This window comes from Lactuca saligna, chromosome 4 (assembly GCF_052625555.1).
Source record: "Lactuca saligna cultivar CGN05327 chromosome 4, ASM5262555v1, whole genome shotgun sequence".
Lineage (NCBI taxonomy): Eukaryota > Viridiplantae > Streptophyta > Magnoliopsida > Asterales > Asteraceae > Lactuca > Lactuca saligna.
Window position 1 is genome coordinate 90,391,461 of NC_136420.1, and position 22,516 is coordinate 90,413,976.

At 36.6% G+C, this 22,516-nt stretch overlaps 2 protein-coding genes across 2 annotated transcripts; both read right to left on the reverse strand.

Moving 5' to 3' along the window:
* Nucleotides 1-12,467: 12,467 nt before the first annotated feature.
* LOC145038680 (uncharacterized) lies at nt 12,468-13,914 on the reverse strand. The gene is made up of 4 exons (XM_078986961.1): nt 13,670-13,914; nt 13,442-13,512; nt 13,136-13,216; nt 12,468-12,617 (listed from the first exon to the last, which is right to left on the reverse strand). Exons 1-4 carry the CDS (start codon nt 13,782-13,784, stop codon nt 12,600-12,602), a joined length of 285 nt encoding a protein of 94 aa, XP_078843087.1. The 5' UTR covers nt 13,785-13,914; the 3' UTR covers nt 12,468-12,599.
* Nucleotides 13,915-15,299: 1,385 nt separating this feature from the next.
* On the reverse strand, nt 15,300-16,538 carry LOC145038681 (syntaxin-125-like). The gene has a single exon (XM_078986962.1). It carries the CDS (start codon nt 16,369-16,371, stop codon nt 15,472-15,474), a length of 900 nt encoding a protein of 299 aa, XP_078843088.1. The 5' UTR covers nt 16,372-16,538; the 3' UTR covers nt 15,300-15,471.
* Nucleotides 16,539-22,516: the final 5,978 nt, after the last annotated feature.

Sequence of the window (22,516 nt, forward strand, 5' to 3'; positions counted from 1 at the left end):
GAAATGCGCACTCTTAGTGAATCGATCGACGACCACCCAAATCATGTCGTGACCATTCTTTGTTCTGGGCAGTTTAGTGACAAAATCCATAGCAATGTCTTCCCACTTACCCATAGGCACAGGTAAAGGTTCTAAACTCCCATACAGTTTCTAATGTTGTGTCTTGACTCTCGCACAAGTCACACACTCGGCCACATACTTTGCAACATCAAGCTTCATCGTCGGCCACCAGTAGTAGGGTTTCAGGTCCCTATACATTTCAGTGCTACCGGGATGAATCGAGTACATGGTCTTGTGAGCTTCTTCCATCAGAAGATCTATGATTCCTCCTGTCTTAGGTATCCAAATCCGATCTTGGAACACCTTCAGTCCATGACTGTTTACACCGAACACCAACATTTTGCCCAAACGTTCCTCCTTTCGGTCATTCTTTTCAGAAGCTTCGCTTTGAGCTTTCTTTATACTTTCTAAAATAGTCGAGACAACTTCAATTCTCAACGCTCTTGGCCTTTTCCTTTCAAGATTGACTTTCCAACTGAGAGCATCAATAACTACATTAGCTTTACCGGGATGGTAAAGTATCTCACAGTCGTAGTCCTTGAGTAATTCCAGCCAGCATCGTTGCCTCATATTCAATTCCTTATGATTGAAGAGATATTGGAGACTCTTATGATCAGTGAAAAGTTTGCACTTCGTGCCATAGAGGTAATGCCTCCATATTTTCAGAGCGAAAACTACCGCTGCCAACTCCAAATCATGACTCGGGTAGTTCTTTTCATGCTCTTTCAGTTGTCGAGACGCATATGCTATCACCTTTTCTCTTTGGGTCAAAACACAACCTAATCTAACCCCAGACGCATCGCTATAAACAGCGAAGTCTTCAACTCCATCGAGTAGAGAAAGTATCGGTCCCTCGCATAGTTTCTTCTTTAGCTTCTCGAATGCTTCTTTATGCTTATCACTCCAAGCATAAGTAGCTCCTTTGTAGGTCAAAGCTGTTAACGGAGTAGCAATCGAAGAAAAGTCTTGGATAAACCTTCGGTAATATCCGACTAATCCTAAAAAGCTTCGAACCTTCGTGGGACTTTTCGGTTGTTCCCACTTCATTACAGCTTCAATCTTTGCTGGATCAACCATTATCCCTTCTTGGTTGACCACGTGACCCAAGAATTGGACTTCTCGAATCCAAAAATCACATTTGGAGAACTTAGCATACATATTCTCCTTCTTCAAGACTTCTAACACTTCTCGCAAGTGTCTGCCATGCTCCTCCTGGCTTTTTGAGTAAATCAGAATGTCGTCTATGAACACTATCACAGATTTATCAAGGAACGGATTACAAAATCTGTTCATTAAATCCATGAATGCTGCCGGAGCATTGGTTAGTCCAAACGACATAACCAAGAACTCGTAGTGTCCATATCTAGTTCTGAATGCATTCTTCTCTATATCCTGCTCTCTTACTTTCAGCTGATGATATCCTGACCTAAGATCGATCTTCGAGAAATAGCTCGAACCTTGCAATTGATCAAACAGGTCATCGATCCTCGGCAACGGATATCTATTTTTATTGTTTCCTTGTTCAGCTCTCTGTAATCGATGCACATTCTCATACTTCCATCTTTCTTCTTCACGAATAACACCGGAGCTCCTAAGGGTGATGAACTAGGTCTAATGAAACCTTTGTCCAATAACTCCTGAAGTTGCATCATCAGCTCCTTCATCTCCGTCGGTGCTAATCGATAAGGTGATTTTGCAATTGGCGTTGTTCCTGGTAACAAGTCTATTCCGAACTCTACTTGTCTATCAGGTGGTAATCCAGGAAGATCTTCGGGAAATACTTCCGGATAATCACACACCACAGGAATACTCTGCATCACCTTCTTCTCCTTCTTAGCATCAATTACGAATGCTAAATATGATGTACATCCCTTGGTCAAACACTTTGTGGCTTTCATTAGGGAAATGATTCCAAAATTCACTCGGCGTTTGTTCCCATACACCATAAACGAATCTTTTCCAGGCGGGTTTACTTTAACTATCTTCTTCTTGCATAAAATCTCGGCATCATTGGCGCTGAGCCAATCCATTCCCAACACTATGTCGAAACCATTAAGTTCGATAGGCAATAATTCCTCGTGGAACTTATTCCCATTCAAGTCAATTAAGATGTTTTTCATACGATGGCTAACAGGTACAAACTTCCCACTAGCAACTTCGACTAATAAAGCATCATCTAGTCTATTAACAGGCAAAGCTAGTTTTCTACCAAATTCATGCGATATAAAGGAGTAGTTGGCTCCAGAATCAAATAAAATTTGAGCAGGCAAATTGTTAACGAGAAAGGTACCTGAAGCGACATCAGCTTCATCCTTAGCAGCTTCCAGTGTCATCTGGAATGCTCTCGCCTTCGGCTTTGGTGGAATGTTGGGCTTAGCTGCCTCTTTCTTCTTCGGACAGTCTTTCAAAATGTGCCCCTCTTCATTACAACCAAAACACATCCTTTTGTTGTTCGGACATTCATTGGCAAAATGTCCAACCTTTCCACACTTGTAGCAAGTTACATCCTCGCTACATTCCCCCGAAGTGCTTTTTCTTACACTTATCACACCACTTCGCTTCTCCTCCTTTTCCCCCACCAAACCTTTTCGAATCAGATTTCAAAAATTTGCTTTTCTTACCGGAACCAGATGTTCCCTCAAACTTCCTCTTCTCACCAACCTCAACCTTGTTGGTGGTTCTCCCTTTTATCATGTTCTCAACAGACTTGGCAGCCCAGATAGCTGCCTCTAAAGTATGTGCCTGACGTACTGGCACCTCGTACTCCCATGGGAGTCCCTTCGCATACCGGTCCACCTTCGTCAGCTTGTCTGGAACGATACGCAAGGCAAACTCCATCTTATCGGTGAAGTTATTGGTGTATTCATCAACTGACATACTGCCTTTCGTTAGTGTCAGAAACTTGTTCTCCAATTCCAACAGATTTTGAGCCGAGCAGAACTTGCGCTTGAATTGCACCAAGAACTCTGCCCATGACAATTGTAGTGGCTCATTTGGGCTCAAAGTCTTCCCTAGAGTGTTCCACCAACGAACGGCTCCACCTCGGAATTGACGCACTGCATAGATAGTCTGCAACTTGCCTCTGCAGCCACAAGTCATGAAGGCCAATTCCATTTCTGAGATCCAATCCATAACTCCAATCGGATCCTCCTTTCCATTGAAGGTCAATGGTTTGCAAGTTAGAAAGTCCTTGTACTTGCATCCCATTCCATCATTCCTTCCATCATGGTTGTCTCGTCTAACTATCGGTGGGTTGGCTTGACCAACAGACCCACTGAAGTTTCCACCTTCCGAGTGCCCTTCATTTAATTCAGGCTCTTCCACACGAATTGTCAGTTCTTCACGATTCTGTTGAAGCAACTGTCTAGTTTCATCCATCTGACGATCCAACATTGTTTGAACCATCATTTGCACACCAGCCATTGTAATTGGTTCAGGTGCTGCTGCTACGACATGTCTTTGCTCAATCACTGGTGGTTGATTCCTGTTTTCATCAGCATTTCCAACTCCACTTCTTGTTCTCACCATTTTTGATCTACACACCGAATAAGGTGAAATTAGATCCTCATTCATGATAGATATTCAAATCATCCTTATCACCCCGAAACGTTTACATGCTAGTTCTAATATCGCAGACGTACGCTTAGAATCCTACACACATAAAGTTTCTAGATCCGGTCGGCAACAGACCATAGATCCGAACAAATCATATCATATATGGCAACATATAACATTTAGCACATAAAGCATTTTAGGCAACTTTCCTAAAATAAACTAGTGCTCGTCTCTAAAATATAACAGACACACATCACAAAATTTCACTTAGCATTCTAAGTTTAAGTCTAGAAATCCTACAAATTCCTAGTTCACTTAAACTAATGCTCTGATACCAACTGTGACATCCCCAAAATCTCGGCCAGAAAAGACCGATTTTCATTTATGCTTTTAAAATAAATTCAGAGTAAATCCTTTTGATTTGAAAGCGTTGCGAAATTTGTTCCCAAAAACAAAACATGATAAAACAATGTTTACCAAAGCATTTCATAAAAGAAATGTATTTTTCATTATATAATAAAAACTCGGGGTGTCATGTTCCGATATAGACCAACAAGCATAAACGATAACATTACAAGTCATTCATCAAATATTTACATATACAGACTTGTAAACAAAACAACTTGATGGTTCATCCATCTTACGCCCTTGCGCCACTTCCTGTAATACAAATAAAACTGAGTGGGTCAGGCTTGGGAGCCTGGTGAGCATATAGGGTTTTCAACCCAAAATAAATAATTAAATTAATTATTATCAACCAAAAATAACCCAGTTACCCATTCCCGTTATTCTCACTTTACGTCCCTAAAACAACTAACACAAGGGACCTAATATAAGAATATTTTCATCGGGGTGACAACACATGCTGCGGGGGTTCCTCAGCAATATAAGTCAAATAAGGCAACCATGAGGGGGATGGAATACAGCGAATGAACACCCAAGTTCATTAACACCTACAGGTTATGATCCTGCTAGCGTTCCACTGGACAATCTAGAAAAGTCCGTGGTCGTCATCTAAATTCCGCTAGATGACAGGATCAAAACAACAACGAGGCCTCTCATCTGTTTATTACACACCAACTATCTACCCATGTTCTACCCAACATATTATTAGATAAAAACATACATTTTTATACATATTTTCAAAACCTGTATAGCATGCTTGATTAATACATTTTCCATATAACAGATGAGGCACACACACATAACACGTATTTCATATAGAAATAATCAGATCTGTAAGATAGAAGAAAGTGAATATACATTCACACACATAACAACAAAATATACACATAACACATATCTCGTATAAAATACTTCATAGTTATATGTTAGGAGAAACTAACAACGCATTCACACGTATAAACGACAATAAACTTAATACACTCAAACCATACTTGTATTATTATTGCGTTTATGAAAGGTAGTAAACACTCACTTGATCAGAAGATGATCGGACAACACTACGACTTGCAAAAGTAGAAATCCTCAGCAGATCTAGAAGATCTCTACAAAAATTGAACTTCTCACGGGCAGAGCTTCGGCTCGAAAACCGCACTTCTCGGGATCTTCGGGATCTCGGGACTTGCTTCGGGACTCGGGAATATTACCAGGGCTTCGAGATGGCTTCGGGGGTTTATGCGCAGAGCTTCGGCACAAAAACGAGAGGAAATTAGCACTTAAACCCGGACCCCTCACATCCTATTTATAGGAGGCTGGAACCTCCTCGTACGCGGGGCGTACGCCTGTACGCGGGGCGTACAGGGCTCCGAAATCGTCACTGCATGCATCATCCGAAATGTCGACACTTCTTGCCGTACGCGGGATGTACTCCGGATGAGTCCAGTGACTCGTCTTCGGATAAGGCCGATATTTAATAATTAAATTTAATTATTAATTATTCAATAAACTTCGAAAATTCATATCTCCTTCATACGAACTCTGTTTTCGACGTTCTTTATATCCACGTGAAGGTGAGACTACGATCTACAACTTTCGTTTAGACTCGTTGGCTAATTTTGAATTTATTTTTATTATTTATTTTTAATAGGCCGGGACAGAAAATTTCGTTATAAATTCATAACTTCTTCGTTTGACGTCCGTTCTCGCCTAACTTTTTATCGCTTTGATACTAACAACGAGATCTTCGATTCTCGTTTAGATCACTAAGGCTAAATATCGCTCTAACGTAAATTTCACTTTTTACGTTATTCAGCGATGCCGGTTCTGTCGCGAAACTTCGACAGGTCATAACTTCCTCGTTATAACTCGGATTTCAGCATTCTTTATATCTTCGGAAACCTTGTTTCAACTACTACAACATTATCTAAAGATATCAAGTTTATTTTACACTTAAATTTTGACGCTTATTTTTATTCTTAATTAATCAAACCACATAATTAAGCAATTAAGCACAAAACACATAATACTCAAATAATACAATCTTATTATTTCAAAACGGGTTACAAAGGTTAACCTAGACCATTACATTGCTAAAAATGGCAAGCCTGGAAACACAAGCGTTACATTTGGGTAGCTTCACTTCTAATGTCCCTTCAATAGAAAGTAGAAACAAATGGACTCATTGATATTAACACATGGAACGATCTCAAAACCATTTGATCAAACAATTTGAATTTGGTTGGTCCCTTTCTATTAGGAAGAGAAACCTTTTCTTGATTACCATTGTTAACATCCAATGAACTTTTAGGATTAGATCCTTTAGGAATTTACGCTTCAGTTGTACTATTATGCATCTCTGCTTCTACAGTTATCAACATCTCAATCAGATCTTGTCACATCCCCAAACCAGAACGGCGAAAACATTCGGGGCGGAGGACGTCATGTATAGTATCACAACAATTGAATAATAGTAATCAAAGCAACAACAACCATCGTATAGATATTAAAATGTTTACATTGTATTCAAATCATATATGATTGACTCCAAAAGTAAATAGCAAAGTAAAGACTTGAAGCTACTATGCTCCGTCTTCTAGGAACCCAGGCGTGTACCTGTCTACTAGTGTCCTGAGAATACAAGTGGTTTTGAAAGAGTGTCAACATTAAATTTGGTTAGTTCATAAGAGTTTTGTTTTAGAAAACAGGTTCTTTGTTCTTTGTAAAACATGATGTGTTTCTCTAGAAAATCCTATATTTTCTGATGTAATGAATGATAAGTAAAATGACTCGTACTAGTTCCTTCCACGAGTACTTAGTGTATACAGGTCATATACAATCCAGATCGAACAAACAATCGATTGTGTGGTTCTGCCCCAAGCCTACAACCAAACATGGAACAGGAAATGAGACAGAGGCCACCCATCCACTGTCTGTCGGATCCTCATGTATATAACCCTGACATATTCACTAGGTACTTACAGGGTTAACTGTATTAGTCCTTTGAAATATGTTAAAAGTGTTCCTTAAGAAACCCTATATTTTATTTGTAAGAATATGATAATACCTGTTCCTTCTATGACCACTTAGTTTATACTAGCTATATATAAAACAAGATCAAACGGACAGTTGATTGTGTGGATCTTCCCTAAGCCCACAACCAAACAAGGAACATGAAATGAGGTCTAGCTGATGGACGTTAAACCTTTACGACATTTATGGCGATTGTCACCATAGGCCTGCCGGCCTAGCTGTTGCAAGAAACTCTGGTGCGAGATTGTCAGTCCCTTATAGATCTATACATAAACTCACGCTTTCCCTCCAGGAGAATCGAGTTCATAAGGTTAGACTTCCCTTGGTACTTAGGTAAGTACTCGAAGACGTGTCTCACAAATTGGATCCCTCCACGAATTCACGAATAATACAAGCAAAAACCCTTTTTGTTAATGACATGTAACTTTGTAAAAGTAGTTCGTTCGTTTGATAAACTATACTTAATATAGTTTATAAGTTTGTTTCTGTGTTAAAGTTTGTGCTTGTAAAATAGTTGTGTCTTAACATGTTTTGTAAATTGTTTGTAAGTCTAGTAGTCATAATGTTTGTGGTGTTTAGTAAGTTTCATGTTCAACTGCATGTTAACGGTAAGAAAATATAATAAGCAAAATTATATTTTTAAACACAAGATTACTTGTGTTTTACTTGTATTCCCCCCCCCCCCCCCCCCTAAAAACATTGAAAAATCTTGGAAAGTATGAACTCACCTCGAATGTGTGTGCTCGGTTGAGTTGCGAAATGTTAACGGTGATCCTCGGATTAGAATAAGTGACGATAGTCGTATCCTAAAAATAATTATGCCCAACTGTCATATTTAAATTAATAAGATATTAATTTAAATAATAATTAATTAATGTCGTAAATAATAATTAAAGTGTTAGACAACACTCTATTTATGTAAGGAAAATAGTTACAATAATTATTTAGAATTAATTGGGATGTTGAAAAGGGTTCTTGGTTGGTAAAATGGACACAAAGTATGACAATGATGGCTCCCCTCCTTCTAGACCGAAAATGTCCCCTCCTTCTCTAATGTACTAGTGTCACACACTAAGCACTCCCCTAATAACTATTTATATATAAGGACCAAAAAGCCAATCCCACAACTCAAAGGCTAAACCAAAATCACATGTGTTTTCAGTCTAAGCTACAATTAAACCGAAGATGGTTTTTGGTCCTAGACCGAAAACTACAAATGCTTAGAAAAGCAAAGTACAAACCATATTTTAGACCCAACAATTTGGTTGACTACTTTCTTGTGTTCTGACTGACTGGGAGGATTAGCTGGCCTTTCAAGAATCTTATTGGGTACGAAGGTCTTGTGACTCCTAGTGTGTGGATTTGGAGTCTGAGATACACTCTTTTTGGAGTTCTCAAGAAATCTAGAATTTTGTCTCAACTCAATTTCCTTTTTGAGATAATTTTTGGCTTCTATCTTATGATCAACAACATCTTTCCTATTCAACATAGGTTTTCTTTTCAAGTTGAAAGAAGACTTAGAGGTTTAACTAACAGAGGGGTTGTCAAACACAGGTTTGATTGTCAAAAGTTTGACTTTAGAGACCAATTGTGAATCAGATTCACATGAAATAGACGAATCATTATTGTCACTATCTAACAATGCCCAAACAAAATCAAAAGTATCAGGTTCAGTTGTCTCTGGAATGATTTCTTCAACTACACAGTTGTTAGAAGGACTGTGGTTCAGAATTTGAATGACAATGCTTGGGATGCTAGAGGTGGATTCTGAGGTCCGATTCAGGACCAGGTTTGTCAGAGGTGGAAGAGGCATGAAATTAGGACACTTGACATTTATAGGCAGAAACTCAGGAATCAGTGAGCCAAATTGGTCAGAAGTCTCAAGAAGGGGTGGCAAAGGTGAGACAGGGGTGTCACAATATTTGATCTTTGGAACGTCTAGCATAAAAGTTAGTTTTTGTAACTCCTTCAACGGACAAGCAATAGGTTTTGGAAACTCACATCCGAGACCAGGAGCTTTTGACCAGGGATGACGAAAATTGTGAGTCATTCATTCATTTTCTTTAAGAACATCAACGGAGTTATGTAAAAGCATCTATTTTTCATTGAGACGTTTGTTGTCAGCAATTAAAACATTTCTTTCAGAATAAGTGATTTCACATTTGTCTTTAAGAATGATACATTCATCTTTTGACATTACAAGCTCTTGTTATAAAGACTCAATTTTCAAGTGCTCAGCTGGGCCAGGACTAATTTGATTTGTTCAATTAGTTAGTTGTCCTGAATCGGAAACCTAGCCTCCTCACACTTGTATTGGGTCTCGGCATCTTTTATGAGCTTATTTCTCCATTGGAATGTTGAATATTGAAGAGCAAGGTAGTGTAAACGTGTATAGAAGAAGAGTTTAAGTATAGATCTAACAAGATTACACCATTCTTGGACAAGTGTGAGTAAAAATTTTCTAACTTGTTCATTGGTTTCATAGACTAGTCGTTTGTCACATTTTCCACTTTTTGGTCATTTTAGTGCATAAAGTTTAGATCTTGAAAGTTTGTGTCCTTGTTATGGATGTAGTTGAAAACTTTATCCATCTAAATATCATATTGATATGAAGATTGGAGACTTGGACTTAATGGACTAAGTTGAGAAAAATGCATTTTTGGCCCTTTTGAGAATTAAACACTAGATCTTGCTTGTTTATACTATCCTAATGGATAAAGCTGGAAATTTTATCCATTTTGGAGCTAGTAGGAATAAAATATGAGCTTTGAGTGAAAGGTCTTAATATATTAAATGCTTAAAACGAAGTTTTTTGATCTGGAGGCATATACACAGTCCGTACATAAGGTTAAGCAGCACGTAGCCTAGTTGGACCCCATATCTTGAAGTAAAGCTCTATACCGTTCGTAGAGTTGGAGTACGCAGTGTGTAGCTCATCGGAAGTTGACCTTTACTTTTTGTTCAAATAACTTTTGGTCATCTATTAAGGTAGGTATCAAGAAGTGAAAAATGGTCTTTTTCACTTAGAAGAGTTAGCCTTAGTCTAAGGACTTATCGGTTTGAAGTTTTTAACTTTGTTTTGAGTTAAGGATGTTTTGGTGAAATTGATAGTGTAAGGAGTTTGGCGGTCATCAGCTCTAGCTCGTGTTTTCTCTTTGATAGATGATTGAGGTGAGTCTTCTCACTATATTATGTATGTTGCTAGTTGTCTTTGTAATACATGGATGGAAGACCATGGGGGTAGCCCATGGTAATTGTATGAGAGACAATGAGGGTAGCCCATAACAGTTATATAAAAGACCATGTGGGTAGCCCATCGCAACTGCATGAAATACAATAGGGGTAGCCCATGGTACTTGACTATAAGACCAAGAGGGTAGCCAGTGGCATTTCAAATATTTCTACCAAATAAATCCTCAAAGAGAAGCAAGATTTATCAACTCTAATACTTCACGAAAATCCAAGATATGGAGAGTATAGGAGTGGGAAAATGCCTTTGGAATTTACTGAGAAAAAGGAGAGGAAAAGGTGTTCGAAACTAGCCTGCTAATTCATTTAAAGCATCCTTAAATATCCTAATCCATAAAAGGAGTACCATACTTCTTTAATCTAAAAGTAATGGTATGTAAGGAAGCATGGGAGACCCGAACAGTCAAGACACTCCATCAAGCCACTTCCTATGCAGTTTATGGATTGGAGATGAAAAATAGGACACAAGGAGTGTCTTTTACTCTATCTTTCCAGTAATTACAAGTATATATATTACTTTATATAAAAGGCTACCCTTTATATAAAAGATCTCTAAGATATATAAATTATAACTAGTAGAATGTATATGTATATATATATATATATATATATATATATATATATATATATATATATATATATATATAATCACTCATAAAATATTTATCTATCCACCTTTACAAGTCAAAATTAAACCCATCTTAAAATGTCCTGGAGCAATTATGCCTATCATTATGGGTACTTAATATAAAATGTTCTCTCTTTACCCATCCAAGAGGCCCAAATCCTAAAGGGACATGTTGGAATATTTGTTGTGTTTGCAACACCTCACTAAGAATCTCATGACATCCTTTTTTTTTTTCATACCAAAGACCATAATTACATAGAAAATGCTTATGATCATTAGGATTAGAAAACTTCATACATAGGATTGGAACCATCTTATCTCATTGTTGTGTTTCATCATGTACATGATACAATGGTTCATCATTAGCACCATCTACTTGGTTAGAATCACTTTCCGCATTCTTTGCAATGAGACAAAGTAAATTCAAGAATTTATCCCTTAGTGTTTAATTTGTTGTTTTACACCACCACTTCATTATCTTTGTGGTCATAAGAAATATTGTCTAACATGATAAAGTCAAAATTATCTTCACAGTTCTGATCTTCATCCCCATATGTTTCATCTTCAAGTTCTTCATCCAAAATGCAATCAAAAAGTAGTTTGTTCATGTGGTCGACATAAAAAATGATTTTCCTATCATTTTTGTTGGCAAAGTCAAGAAATTCTTTGTAGTCCCCATCGTTATGCAAAATTTTCAAAGTCCCAAACAATCTTTCTTAGGGAAGGCGTAATATATATCCTTCCATTTCTCTCTTGTGATATATTCAAGGAACATGGGGATAACACATGCAACTGAAATCAATGCCACATGCACATGTTCTATTTGATTCGAAGTAGACTAATGGCTTTAGGGTGAATGTTCCATGGTACTAGCTAGACACAAACGATTAATAGCTTATCTTCATTAAACTTCAAACCCATTGTTGAAGGTTGGGTACAAAAATCGAATTTGCTAATGGAGGGAAGAAAGGGTTTAGGGAATAATGAGATTGTAGTTGTAGGGAAGAAAAGAGACTGTGCTCTAACTTATTTGGGGGTAAATGGGTAATGACATGTAATGCCTAATAATTTTCATGTAATCAGTTTCAATTGAGGTGTATTATACATGTAATAAGATTTTAATTATATATTTACGTATGGGCTTTGTAACCGTTAACTCCACCATAGACAGTGATATTGGTCTTTTGGCAACAATTTGAAAAATTCAATGGCAAATCGCATACAAAAGAAAGTTAAGAGACTATATATGTATAATTACAAAAGTTCATTACCTTACACAACCCAAATTAATTAGAAACACAAAAGTTTTTTAAACCATAAAATATGGTTATTTTGTTGTTAAAAAAGGGAAGAATTTCCTAGATATATGTGTGTAAGTATTTAATTTTATAACCATCAGTATTTAAACATATTTAGTTTCTAAAGTGTATACCCAAAAAGTCTCATCTCATTTTACAACATCATCACAAAAACCAATTAATTTTGTTGTCTATTTTTTAATAGATGTGAATGACAATCAACCAATTTTAAAAATGCACAAAAGATGACTATAATAATTATTAAGGAGCTTATGATCAAGATTCATACATATTCAAGGACAACTCATGATTCTTATAGAATCCGGGTAATCATAAATGATTTATTAGCTTTCGACAAAAATTACAACTTCTTTGTTTTATGCTTTCACCAATTTCTGCAATACACAAACAAACCAATGACAAATTCAACAAAGTGTATCACATTGTACTTTATATTTTATCCATAATAACAGTATAGTTATATTTTCTTATCCATAATAGCAACATACTTATATTTTTTAAATGATGATAGAAAAGTTACTCTATTTAATTTTTACCAACAATAGCAACATACTTGTATTTTGGTAACCTAAATGTATGTAATGTTGCTATTAAAAGAAAAAACACTTCCTCTTGAACATGGTCAATTACATTCCATCTGATAGAACATACAACTTTTTTTCATTTCAATTATGAGAATTACTGCAGTCCTAATTCAACTCCATAAAGACACTACCTATAAAAGCTATAAGTGCTTGCATAAACACATAAACTTAGATTAGTCGAAAGATAGATTAAAACTGATTCATGATAGAAAATTGTATCATTTTGGGAGATTCTAATGAAGTTTTTTCACACATCATTCGATTGGCTAATGCAAACTAATAATATGATTTCAAGTAAAGGAAGATACCTTATCCTTCTTGCCTCTGGTGAAGAACTTGTATCCACTAAAGATAAGCAATCCCCAGCCAGATAAAGAGAGAATAACAAACTAGAAATAGAAATGTAATAGTTATCATCATAGGTATAAGTTCATCAAATGATTTATGGATTATCAAAAAAAAGATTTCCGAAAAAGTTTTAAAATTCATATCAATCTGAAATGTAGAAACCACCTTATCAAATGTGAAAGATTGTATTTTTTAAAACTCATGTGAAATTCCTAAGGCCTTCAATTATCTAATCCAACATTCATAGAAAAAGATAGAGAACTCACATGCTCCTCCTTCCACCTGGATGGACTCATTGGATCTTTCCAAAATGCCACTTTTGGAGTTCCATGAGGATCTGAAAATAAACACAATCATTCAAATCAAAATATGTGTGAGCGTGTTAAAACCACAATGCACATCAATATTTAGAGACGATTAAGTCACATATTTTTTTGTGTATGTGTGTGTGAGAGAGAGAGAGAGAGAGAGACAAATAGAGAGATGTACAATACCGGCGGCGCCGGCGAGGCCACGGCGTTGGATAAGTGATGCGGCATGAGAAACCAATCTAGGAGAGGAGATACGGAGTACGTTAGCAGCTTGACAAACAACCATTGATGACGCCATTTTGGTAGCTTCGAACAATTTTCGTTCAATCGATCGTCGTTCTATGAATCCCAAAATGAAATTTTGATGGAGGAGATGAAGATACCTGGTAAAAAAAAGTGTACAATTTAGCACAACGTCGTCGTGTGGCAAAAATTTTATTTTTTTAGAAATAACCCTTTTGTTATTTACAGTTTGCTATTTTAAGGCCTAAAACAAGTAGGCTACAGACTCGGTCAATACTAGGACTTCCCCTTTTATGTCGTTTAGGAGCTGATGTGTTTGATTCAGTTTTTAAAGTAGATTTCTTCCTATTTTCTAAAAAAAATATTATATTGAAATTTCGAATATGGAGGAAATTTATATTAATTAAAAGAAGGGAAAATGACATTGTAGTACATTAAATTTTCGTCATTTGTCCGATTTGGTCACTAAAGTACTTTTCTTGTGTATTAGACCACTAAACTCGTATGTGACCTGTCAATTAAGCCATTTTTATCAAAATTAACCGGTTACCGGGTCATAAAGCTGATGTGACACGTCATTTAATGGAAGCATTCCTTCACAAATCGGGCATTTTGAAGCATTTAAAATCCCTTAAGTTACAGATATTGCTTCTACACCTGAAGCTTCTGCTCCGGTTCCGAGCGAGAAGAAGAAGACGAAGAAGAATGCTCCATTGTCGTCGCCTACCGGGGCACTTTCTCCTGGGTAGATTGGCGACGATTCTCCCTCTCCTACTTTTTCTTTTTCGTTTTTGGCTCTTGTGGGTTCCAATTTGTTGTTGTTCAATCTGACTAATAATAGTTTCTCAGGTTTTCTTCCTTTTGAATTAGCGAGGTTCGATATGACTAATAATAGTTTCTCCGGTTTTATTCCTTTGGAATTAGCGAGGTTGACCACAACAAGCTTTCCGGTGGGATGACAGAAGTGATTGGGAATCTAACTCGTTTGAATGTTCTGTAGCTTCAAAGAAACAGTCTCTCTGAGGAAATTCCTTGAACACTTGGCGAGTGTAAGAAAGTTTTCGAGCTTAGGCTATCGGAGAACTTGTTCGCAGAGCAATCAAAGAAGAGATCATGGGAAATGAGATTTTGAAGTTAGGAAAAGGAAAAAGAGAGATTGATATGGGGTAAACGAGAAGGATCGATGGAGACCGGTGGATTAATGATGTGGCTAACAAATAATGAAGACAAATTAATTATTAAATGCCACGTTAGTTTTGTAACATGGTAACCAGTTAATTTTAACAAAAATAGCTTAATTGACATGTCAAATACTTGTTTAGTGATGTAATGCACAAGAAAATTACTTTAGTGACAAAATCGGATGAATGACGAAAATTTAATGTGTTGCAGTGTCATTTTCCCTTAAAAGAACGAAATGTAAAAAGATAAATATCACATTTCACTTATAAATAGGTTTGATTTTTTTAAGAGTAAAGACAATTATAGATATGAAATCTAATTTATTCAATGGCATAGACGGAAATGTAATGAATCGTCTTCAAATTATGAAAACTGATTGATTGTATAATGTAACTTGTTTCTCATTTCTAATAACATTGTACATCTTTAAAATATTTTACATTCTAATTTACATTTTCTACAATCATTTAAAAAAAAAAAAAGAATCTAAAAACAAAATAAATACACCTCTAAGAAGAAAATTGGGATGGAAACTTGGAACTGGTTTCTAACACATCATTTTATCCTGCCATCAACATGGGGAACCAAACGGGGTAAAGTGCAACGAGTATTAGCACAAGGATAAGGGCAATAGCAATGAAAGTACATTTTCTTGAACTCTTTTGCAACTCTCGGGACTCTACCAATTGCTCAGTCCCACGATGAACAAATGAACTCGCATGGGCCACATTGCTCTCGATGTCGTTTAATTGTTGTCCTTGGGCTTCTACTAATGCGGCCATATCCAAAAAGATTTGGTGGAGTTCTATCAAGTTTTTCTCTATATCTTTTACAGCATCATGTCTTTCTTGAATTTCTGAAATTGTATCCATGATTTGACCCCTACCTTGCTCTTGGATTGCTTTTTGAAGAAAATCTTCGCCTTCTCCACTAGATATTAAACTATCAATTAATTCATCGTTTGCTTGTTCACCCGTAATTGTAAAGTATCTTCTCCCGACTGTCTCTTTGTACTCATCATTCATCCGAGCACGCAATGCCTGAAAACTATCCATCATGGTTTTAAGTTTTTTCCCCAAACCACTAACAACAGAAGTGCGAGTTCGATCTGTAGATGAGCCTAGTTCACAACCAGGAATCTTTCGATTCTCCACATTGGATTTGTCAAGGGCCACAAGCTTCCCCTTGATGACCTTCACGCGTTTTAATACTTGCTCGACATCAGAGTCCATCTTGGCCCGGAGTTGCTTCATTGTTTTTGCATTATGGACCGTTTTACTCTCCTCATTTGATTCTTGTAGCTTTTTGTACAATTTCTCGACTCCGGCCATGTCTTCTTTCACGTTTTCCACATCTTGGAAAAATTGATCAAGATCGACGGTGTCGTTCATGGCACTGCCACCACCGGCCTCCATGTCGTCAAGATTTTTTTTAAAAGAACTTGAGAACAAATCATTCATCTTGGCTGTTTTTTTTTTAAATTATATCAAGTTTCCAACTATAAAATTCTTAAGAGATGGGAGATAGAATTAAGAAAAAGAAAAAAAGGAAAAGGAATGGACCTTTTCTTCTTCTTCCCTCCTGGCAAAACAAGAGAGAATCATAACAATTGGAAGAAAAGGTGAAAACAGAACAAAGAAAACAATTGATCAACTAATAAATGTTAGCATTTTCAATAACTATTTTTTATGGGGTCAGTATTTAAAGTAGGAGAAATTTAGTGGTCGAATGTTGAGAACATAAATTCAATTTTATCACACTTTTGATGGTTTACGATATATATATATATATATATATATATATATATATATATATATATATATATATATATATATATATATATATATATATATATATATATATATATATATATATATATATATATATATACTAGTCGTTTATCCGCGCAAAGCGGCGGATGATAAATAGTTTGTTTCGATAATTAATTTCTTTTCCAAGGAGAATGATTATTTTCAATTCAATCATTAGTTTCTTTTAGATAATATGTTATATTAAAAATAAAAAAAATTCATGAAATGATCAAATTATAGGGTGTTGAGTATTTATTTGGATCTGATCAAAACCTTGGAAGAGAAGATTTATAGGAGTTTGTTTAAAATTTAATATTATTTTATTAGTGAATAGTTGTACAATTAGCTTAATGATTTGGACGTCTTAAAAAATTATTATTATTTTATTCAATCTATTTTTAGAAATAATAGGATTTGTTTTATAAGATAGTAAATATATATATAATCGGCGGTGGCATTTTTGAAACTATCTATCTATATATATATATATATATATATATATATATATATATATATATATATATATATATATATATATATATATATATATATATATATATAATCGGCGGTGGCATTTTTGAAACTATCTCCACCTTCTTGGAATCTTCCTGCAAATGGTAAATCTTTTGAGCACATGATCGTTAGTTGTAATATAGAAAACCCTCACTCAATTTCCCCTCTTATTCAGCCTCTTTGTCGTTACTTACCGTATCAGTAGGCTATTGATCGTTTGTCGATTGTTTAATCCTTCGTTCGAGCTCAAAATATTGTTCAAATCTTCGTTGTTAATCTTAATCGTTGTCTTCTTGATGTTACGGAAGCAGATAATTTTCTACTTTTGTAGTTTTTATGTTTTTAAATTCGCATTTGCTCTGTTTTTCTTAATCAAAGTTCTTAATGCTTTATTTTGTTCTCATTGTTGTTTAGATTGTTCGATATATTCTCATCGTTTATTTTTTACGTTTTTCGTATTTATGAAACCCTAATTCCTTGTATATTCGATATTCATGTTTTTATGTTTGCTTTGGTTGAATTTTTTTGTTAATCGAAGTATTTTAAGTTTTGTTTCTTGTTTTATGTTGCTGAAATTTTTAGATTAGTTAATACTGTCAATTTTAGATATCGTTTTATTGTTTATATAAACGTAATTTTATCAAATTTGCGTGTTTATCTTTTGGTTTAATATCAAATGTTAGTTTTTTATGTTAATATTTTGTTTATGCTGATTATTTACTATGTTTCTATCGATTAGTTTTCATATATTGATTCATGTTTGTAGTTTCTATGTAGATAGGGTGGTGTTATTATCTGTTTTATGTATTCAAGAAGGATTCAAGAAAATATAGTTGTTATCTATGTTCATATAAGGAATTCATAGTTTTTTGTTTTCAACAGTGTTAAATACCAGATGTTTATTTTATTATCCTCATAACCTACCTTATTCTTCATGTTTGAAAATATCTTTTGTAATCAATGAAATGATAATATTGTATTTCATTTTTTTTTCTAAATTCTTATCTACAAGAATTGTTTTTTTTTTTTTTTTTATTCCTTGATATTTTGATATTATTCTTTTTTAACATCATTTTCTATTGTGTTGTATTTATATGTAGTTGAATCAAAGAAAATAAAAAGATTATCTCTTCCAAAAGATGAAAAACAAAATTTTGTTCATCTTTTTTCTAACAGAAAGGCTTCATTAATGTAATGTCCCAAAAATTAAAACTATTTTTTTTATTTTTAAATCAATAAAACCATTATCCAAAACAATATCGTAAAACTATGGTGAATCAAAGTGTATCAATAACATCCAATTACATCAAAATACTATCAAATGTGAAACGATGTGGTGTGTGCACTACAATCATCCCGTGTAACAACCCAAAAATCAAGGGTAAAAATTTCATTTTTCAATACAGTCAAAATACATAACCCATAAAAGCTATAAAATCCATATTAGCTATAAAAGCTACATATATCAATCACATAAGCCATGCATGTAAACATACAAGGATGTCGTGAGTTCGTCCCCAGGGTCTTACTCCATGATGCCATGGGCTCCCTACATGGTCATACACCTAATTGTCTTTGGCTCATCCCATGGTCTTTAGTAGGAAAGCCATGGGCTCCCCACAAGGTCTTATGTCCTAGTTCCATGGCCTCCCCCATGGTCTTGACCTGAAAAGCCATGGGCTCCCCCACATAGTCTTACATCCAAGTGCCATGCCCCTACCCCATGGTCTTTAATAGGAAATCCATGGGCTCTCCACATAGTCTTACATCCAAGTGCCATGGGATCTCCCATGGTCTTCCATGCAAGTATCACAAAGACAGCTAGCATATCACATAGCATATAACCAACTAGCATACTTCCTAGCACATAACCACTATCATGCCTCATAATATAACTTCAACTAGTGTACCACATATCATAAAATGGGTCGGCCTTGGTGCCTTCGACCCATTGGTATGTTGAGGAGACTCACCTCAAATACAGAAGCTTCCCGAATGACATTTTTAGTTGCTGCCCTGCCAACCTCCGGAGCTGTCAATGCCTACCATTATACCCAATTAGCAACTAAGTCCCATACTATAATCCTTAATACATACATGGGGTAAAATGACCATTCTACCATTGGCCCAGTATGATTTAAACTGAGGCCCAAGCCTAAAACAAAAGCCCAATGCTATGATGTCCATAAACTGAGGCCCAAGCTTAAAACAAATGGTCAACCCTAGTCAACTCTTGGTCAAAGTCAAAGTCAACCCTCAAGGTCAACAGTCCATGTTGACCCAACTCGTCGAGTTCCTTTAGTAATTCGTCAACTCATCGAGTTACCTGAGTAACTCGTCGAGTTCCTTAATGTCTATAGGACCGAAAACTCTAAACTAAAATCTCTTAATCAGTTCACCAAAATCACTCACGATCCCAAGAATGGGAAAATCTAACCCGACTCGTCGTGTTGGCTTAGCCACTTGTTGAGTCCCTTCAGTCCTTTTTGTGTTTAGTCCTTTCCAATGAAATCCAAGGCTCTAAATCACAGATCCCCTTATGGTATATTTACCACATAAAGTTGAAAACTTTACGTGCATGCAAGGCATCAAAAGCTAAAAACATTTAATCAAAGATTTTCTAGGGACTTAAAGAATGAAGGAGGGCCAATACTTGATAAAGTTGGAAATTTTAAGTCCCCAAAGGCCCTGAGCTGTGCATATCTAAAGCCATCTCTTCATATCATGCTCAAAACCAAGAATGATATTAGCCATAAACTGTCATAGAAGAAGATCTAAGCAATGGAAGGTTTCGACTTTATACCTTAAAATGATTGCCACAGCAGAGTAAACATCGGATCTATAGCCTCTCCCTTCAGCTATGCCCCAACCACTTCAAGCTTCTTCACATAAACAATAAAAGGCACTCCTTAAGCCCTCACACACTCAAAATGGGAGATAAGACACAATTTAGGGTTTCAATGTACAAACCCCTAAAAAGTAGGATTTTCCTTTACTGTATCTAGTCATCGAGTTGGGGCCTTCCAACTTGTTGAGTAGATCCAACATCCCACGTCCTCATAATTGATCTCTACTCGACGATTTGGAGCTCCCCAACTCATTGAGTTCTAATCCTAAACCCTAAAAATTCTAAAAATAATTTGATATCTGAGACGAGCATCACATCTGAGGCTCTTCTGCTTCAAACCAGTAGTACCTGAAACATAAACTGTAAATCATAAGCACAAAGCTTAGTGAGTTCCCCAAAATACCACATATCATACATATCAAACATATAATGGGCCTCGCCCGTCATCGAACCCTGCCCGACATCGTGCCCCGCCCGTTATCGAGCCCCACCCGAAACATATATGTCAGTCATCAGGCTCTGCCTGGCATCGGGCCCCTCCTGGTATACATATAAACATACAATCATATAAATACATGCAATAATCACAAAGATAAATAGCATACAAGATAGTCATTGGGCCCCGCCGGACATCAGGCGGGGCCCGATATACATATCAATATCATACATGCAAGAGTTACACAAACAACTAGCATCCTAATCATAATATGCCATGGGTTGACATTGGTGCCTTGGAACTACTAAACATAGTGAGGAAAGTCACCTCAAGATGTACAATCGCTAAGATAAAATTTCAGTCTGTTGACCTGGAAAATCCCCACGCTCAAATGACTTGTTAATATGAAAATGACTCTGAAGTCACAAGCTCAAGTTACTCCCAAGCAACCTCCAGGTGTTCTTCTTCTTCGTTTTTCAATAAAACACCACCAAATCTCACATTCAAGCTCAAAGCTCAACAAAGGAACCTCGGTTTTCATTCTAATGGTATAGGGTGATGGAGGATGATCGATAATATGTCCAAAGGTGTTACATGTTGTTTAAGTAGGGTTCAAACCCTAAAAATTAGGGTTTTCCCCTGCCTTACATACGTCGTGCGTACTCCCACATATGCCCAACATACGTAGGTGCACGCACGATCCAGAAGCGGACTATTATGCTAAGTGTACTCATAGAGTACGCCCATAGTATGTGGATGCATACGCGAGCCAGACATGGGCTAGTAGGCTAAGATTACTCATAGAGTATGCCCCGCGTACTAGCTAGGGACTATAATGAGATGATTTTTGCATTAATGGGGCTTAAGGAGACATATCAAATTACCGAGTGTTACAATTCTCCCCTACTTGAATCAGACTTCGTCCTCGAAGTCTGCTGCCCTAAATAACTCTGGGTAGTGCTCCCTCATCTCGTCCTCCGGCTCCCACATCCATTATGAACCCTTGTGATGCTGCCACTAAACTTTCACTCGCTCAACAACCTTGTTCCTTTAAGTTTTCATCCTTCGGTCAAGAATCACCACCGGTCTCCCGATATAATTTAGGTTATCATCCACTTGAATATTCTCTGATGGAACTACCACAGAATCACCCACTAAACATTTCCACAACTGAGAGACGTGGAACATGATTTGGATATGACTAAGCTCCTCAGTAAGATCCAAGCAATAAGCAACTCGGCCCACCCTTGACAAAACCCTAAAAGGACCGATGTACTTGGGGCCCAACTTGTCCCTCTTCGTGGCTTAAATGACACCGTTCCAAGGTGACACCTTCAGGAGAACCATATCCCCAACCTGGAAATCTAGATCTCATATGCGCTTGTCGGCATAGCTCTTCTACCGACTTTGTGTTGTCCGGAGTTTTCCCCAAACCTACTAAATCAACTCGGTAGCCTTGAGTACTACCTCGGTACTCCACATGACTTACAGACCAACCTAACTCCAACATATCGGGGTCCTGCATTTCCTCTCATAGAGCATCTCAAAAGTTGGTTAATCAATGTTGGCGTGATAACTGTTGTTATACAAAAACTCCGCTAAAGGGATGTACGTATCCTAACTCCCACCAAAATCCAAAACACACGCCTGAAGCATATCATCCAAGGTCTGGATAGTCCGCTCGCTCTGATCGTCTATCTGTGGGTGGAAGGTCGTGCTGAAATGCAGACGAGTCCCCTACTCAACATGGAACCTCTTCCTAAATCTGGAAGTAAACCAGACGTACCTGTCTGAAACCACAGAAACCGACACCTCATGCCGTGCCATAACCACCCTGATGTATATCTTGGACAACTTCTCTGTAGAGATGCTCTCTTGAATCAGGATAAAATACGAGCTCTTGGTCAATCAATCCATGATGAACCAAATAAAATTCACTCCGCAAGCAGTCCGATGCAACTTCGTAATGAAATCTATGTTTATCTCCTTCCATTTCC

Excerpts from the sequence above, each read along its gene's own strand:
- LOC145038680 (XM_078986961.1), bottom strand. The coding sequence starts at position 13,784 with ATGGCGTCATCAATGGTTGTTTGTCAAGCTGCTAACGTACTCCGTATC. Across the intron at positions 13,513-13,669 it reads TGGCCTCGCCGGCGCCGCCG|ATCCTCATGGAACTCCAAAA; the intron begins GTATTGTACATC and ends GTTTATTTTCAG. Across the intron at positions 13,217-13,441 it reads CCAGGTGGAAGGAGGAGCAT|TTTGTTATTCTCTCTTTATC; the intron begins GTGAGTTCTCTA and ends TTCTATTTCTAG.
- LOC145038681 (XM_078986962.1), bottom strand. The coding sequence starts at position 16,371 with ATGAATGATTTGTTCTCAAGTTCTTTTAAAAAAAATCTTGACGACATG.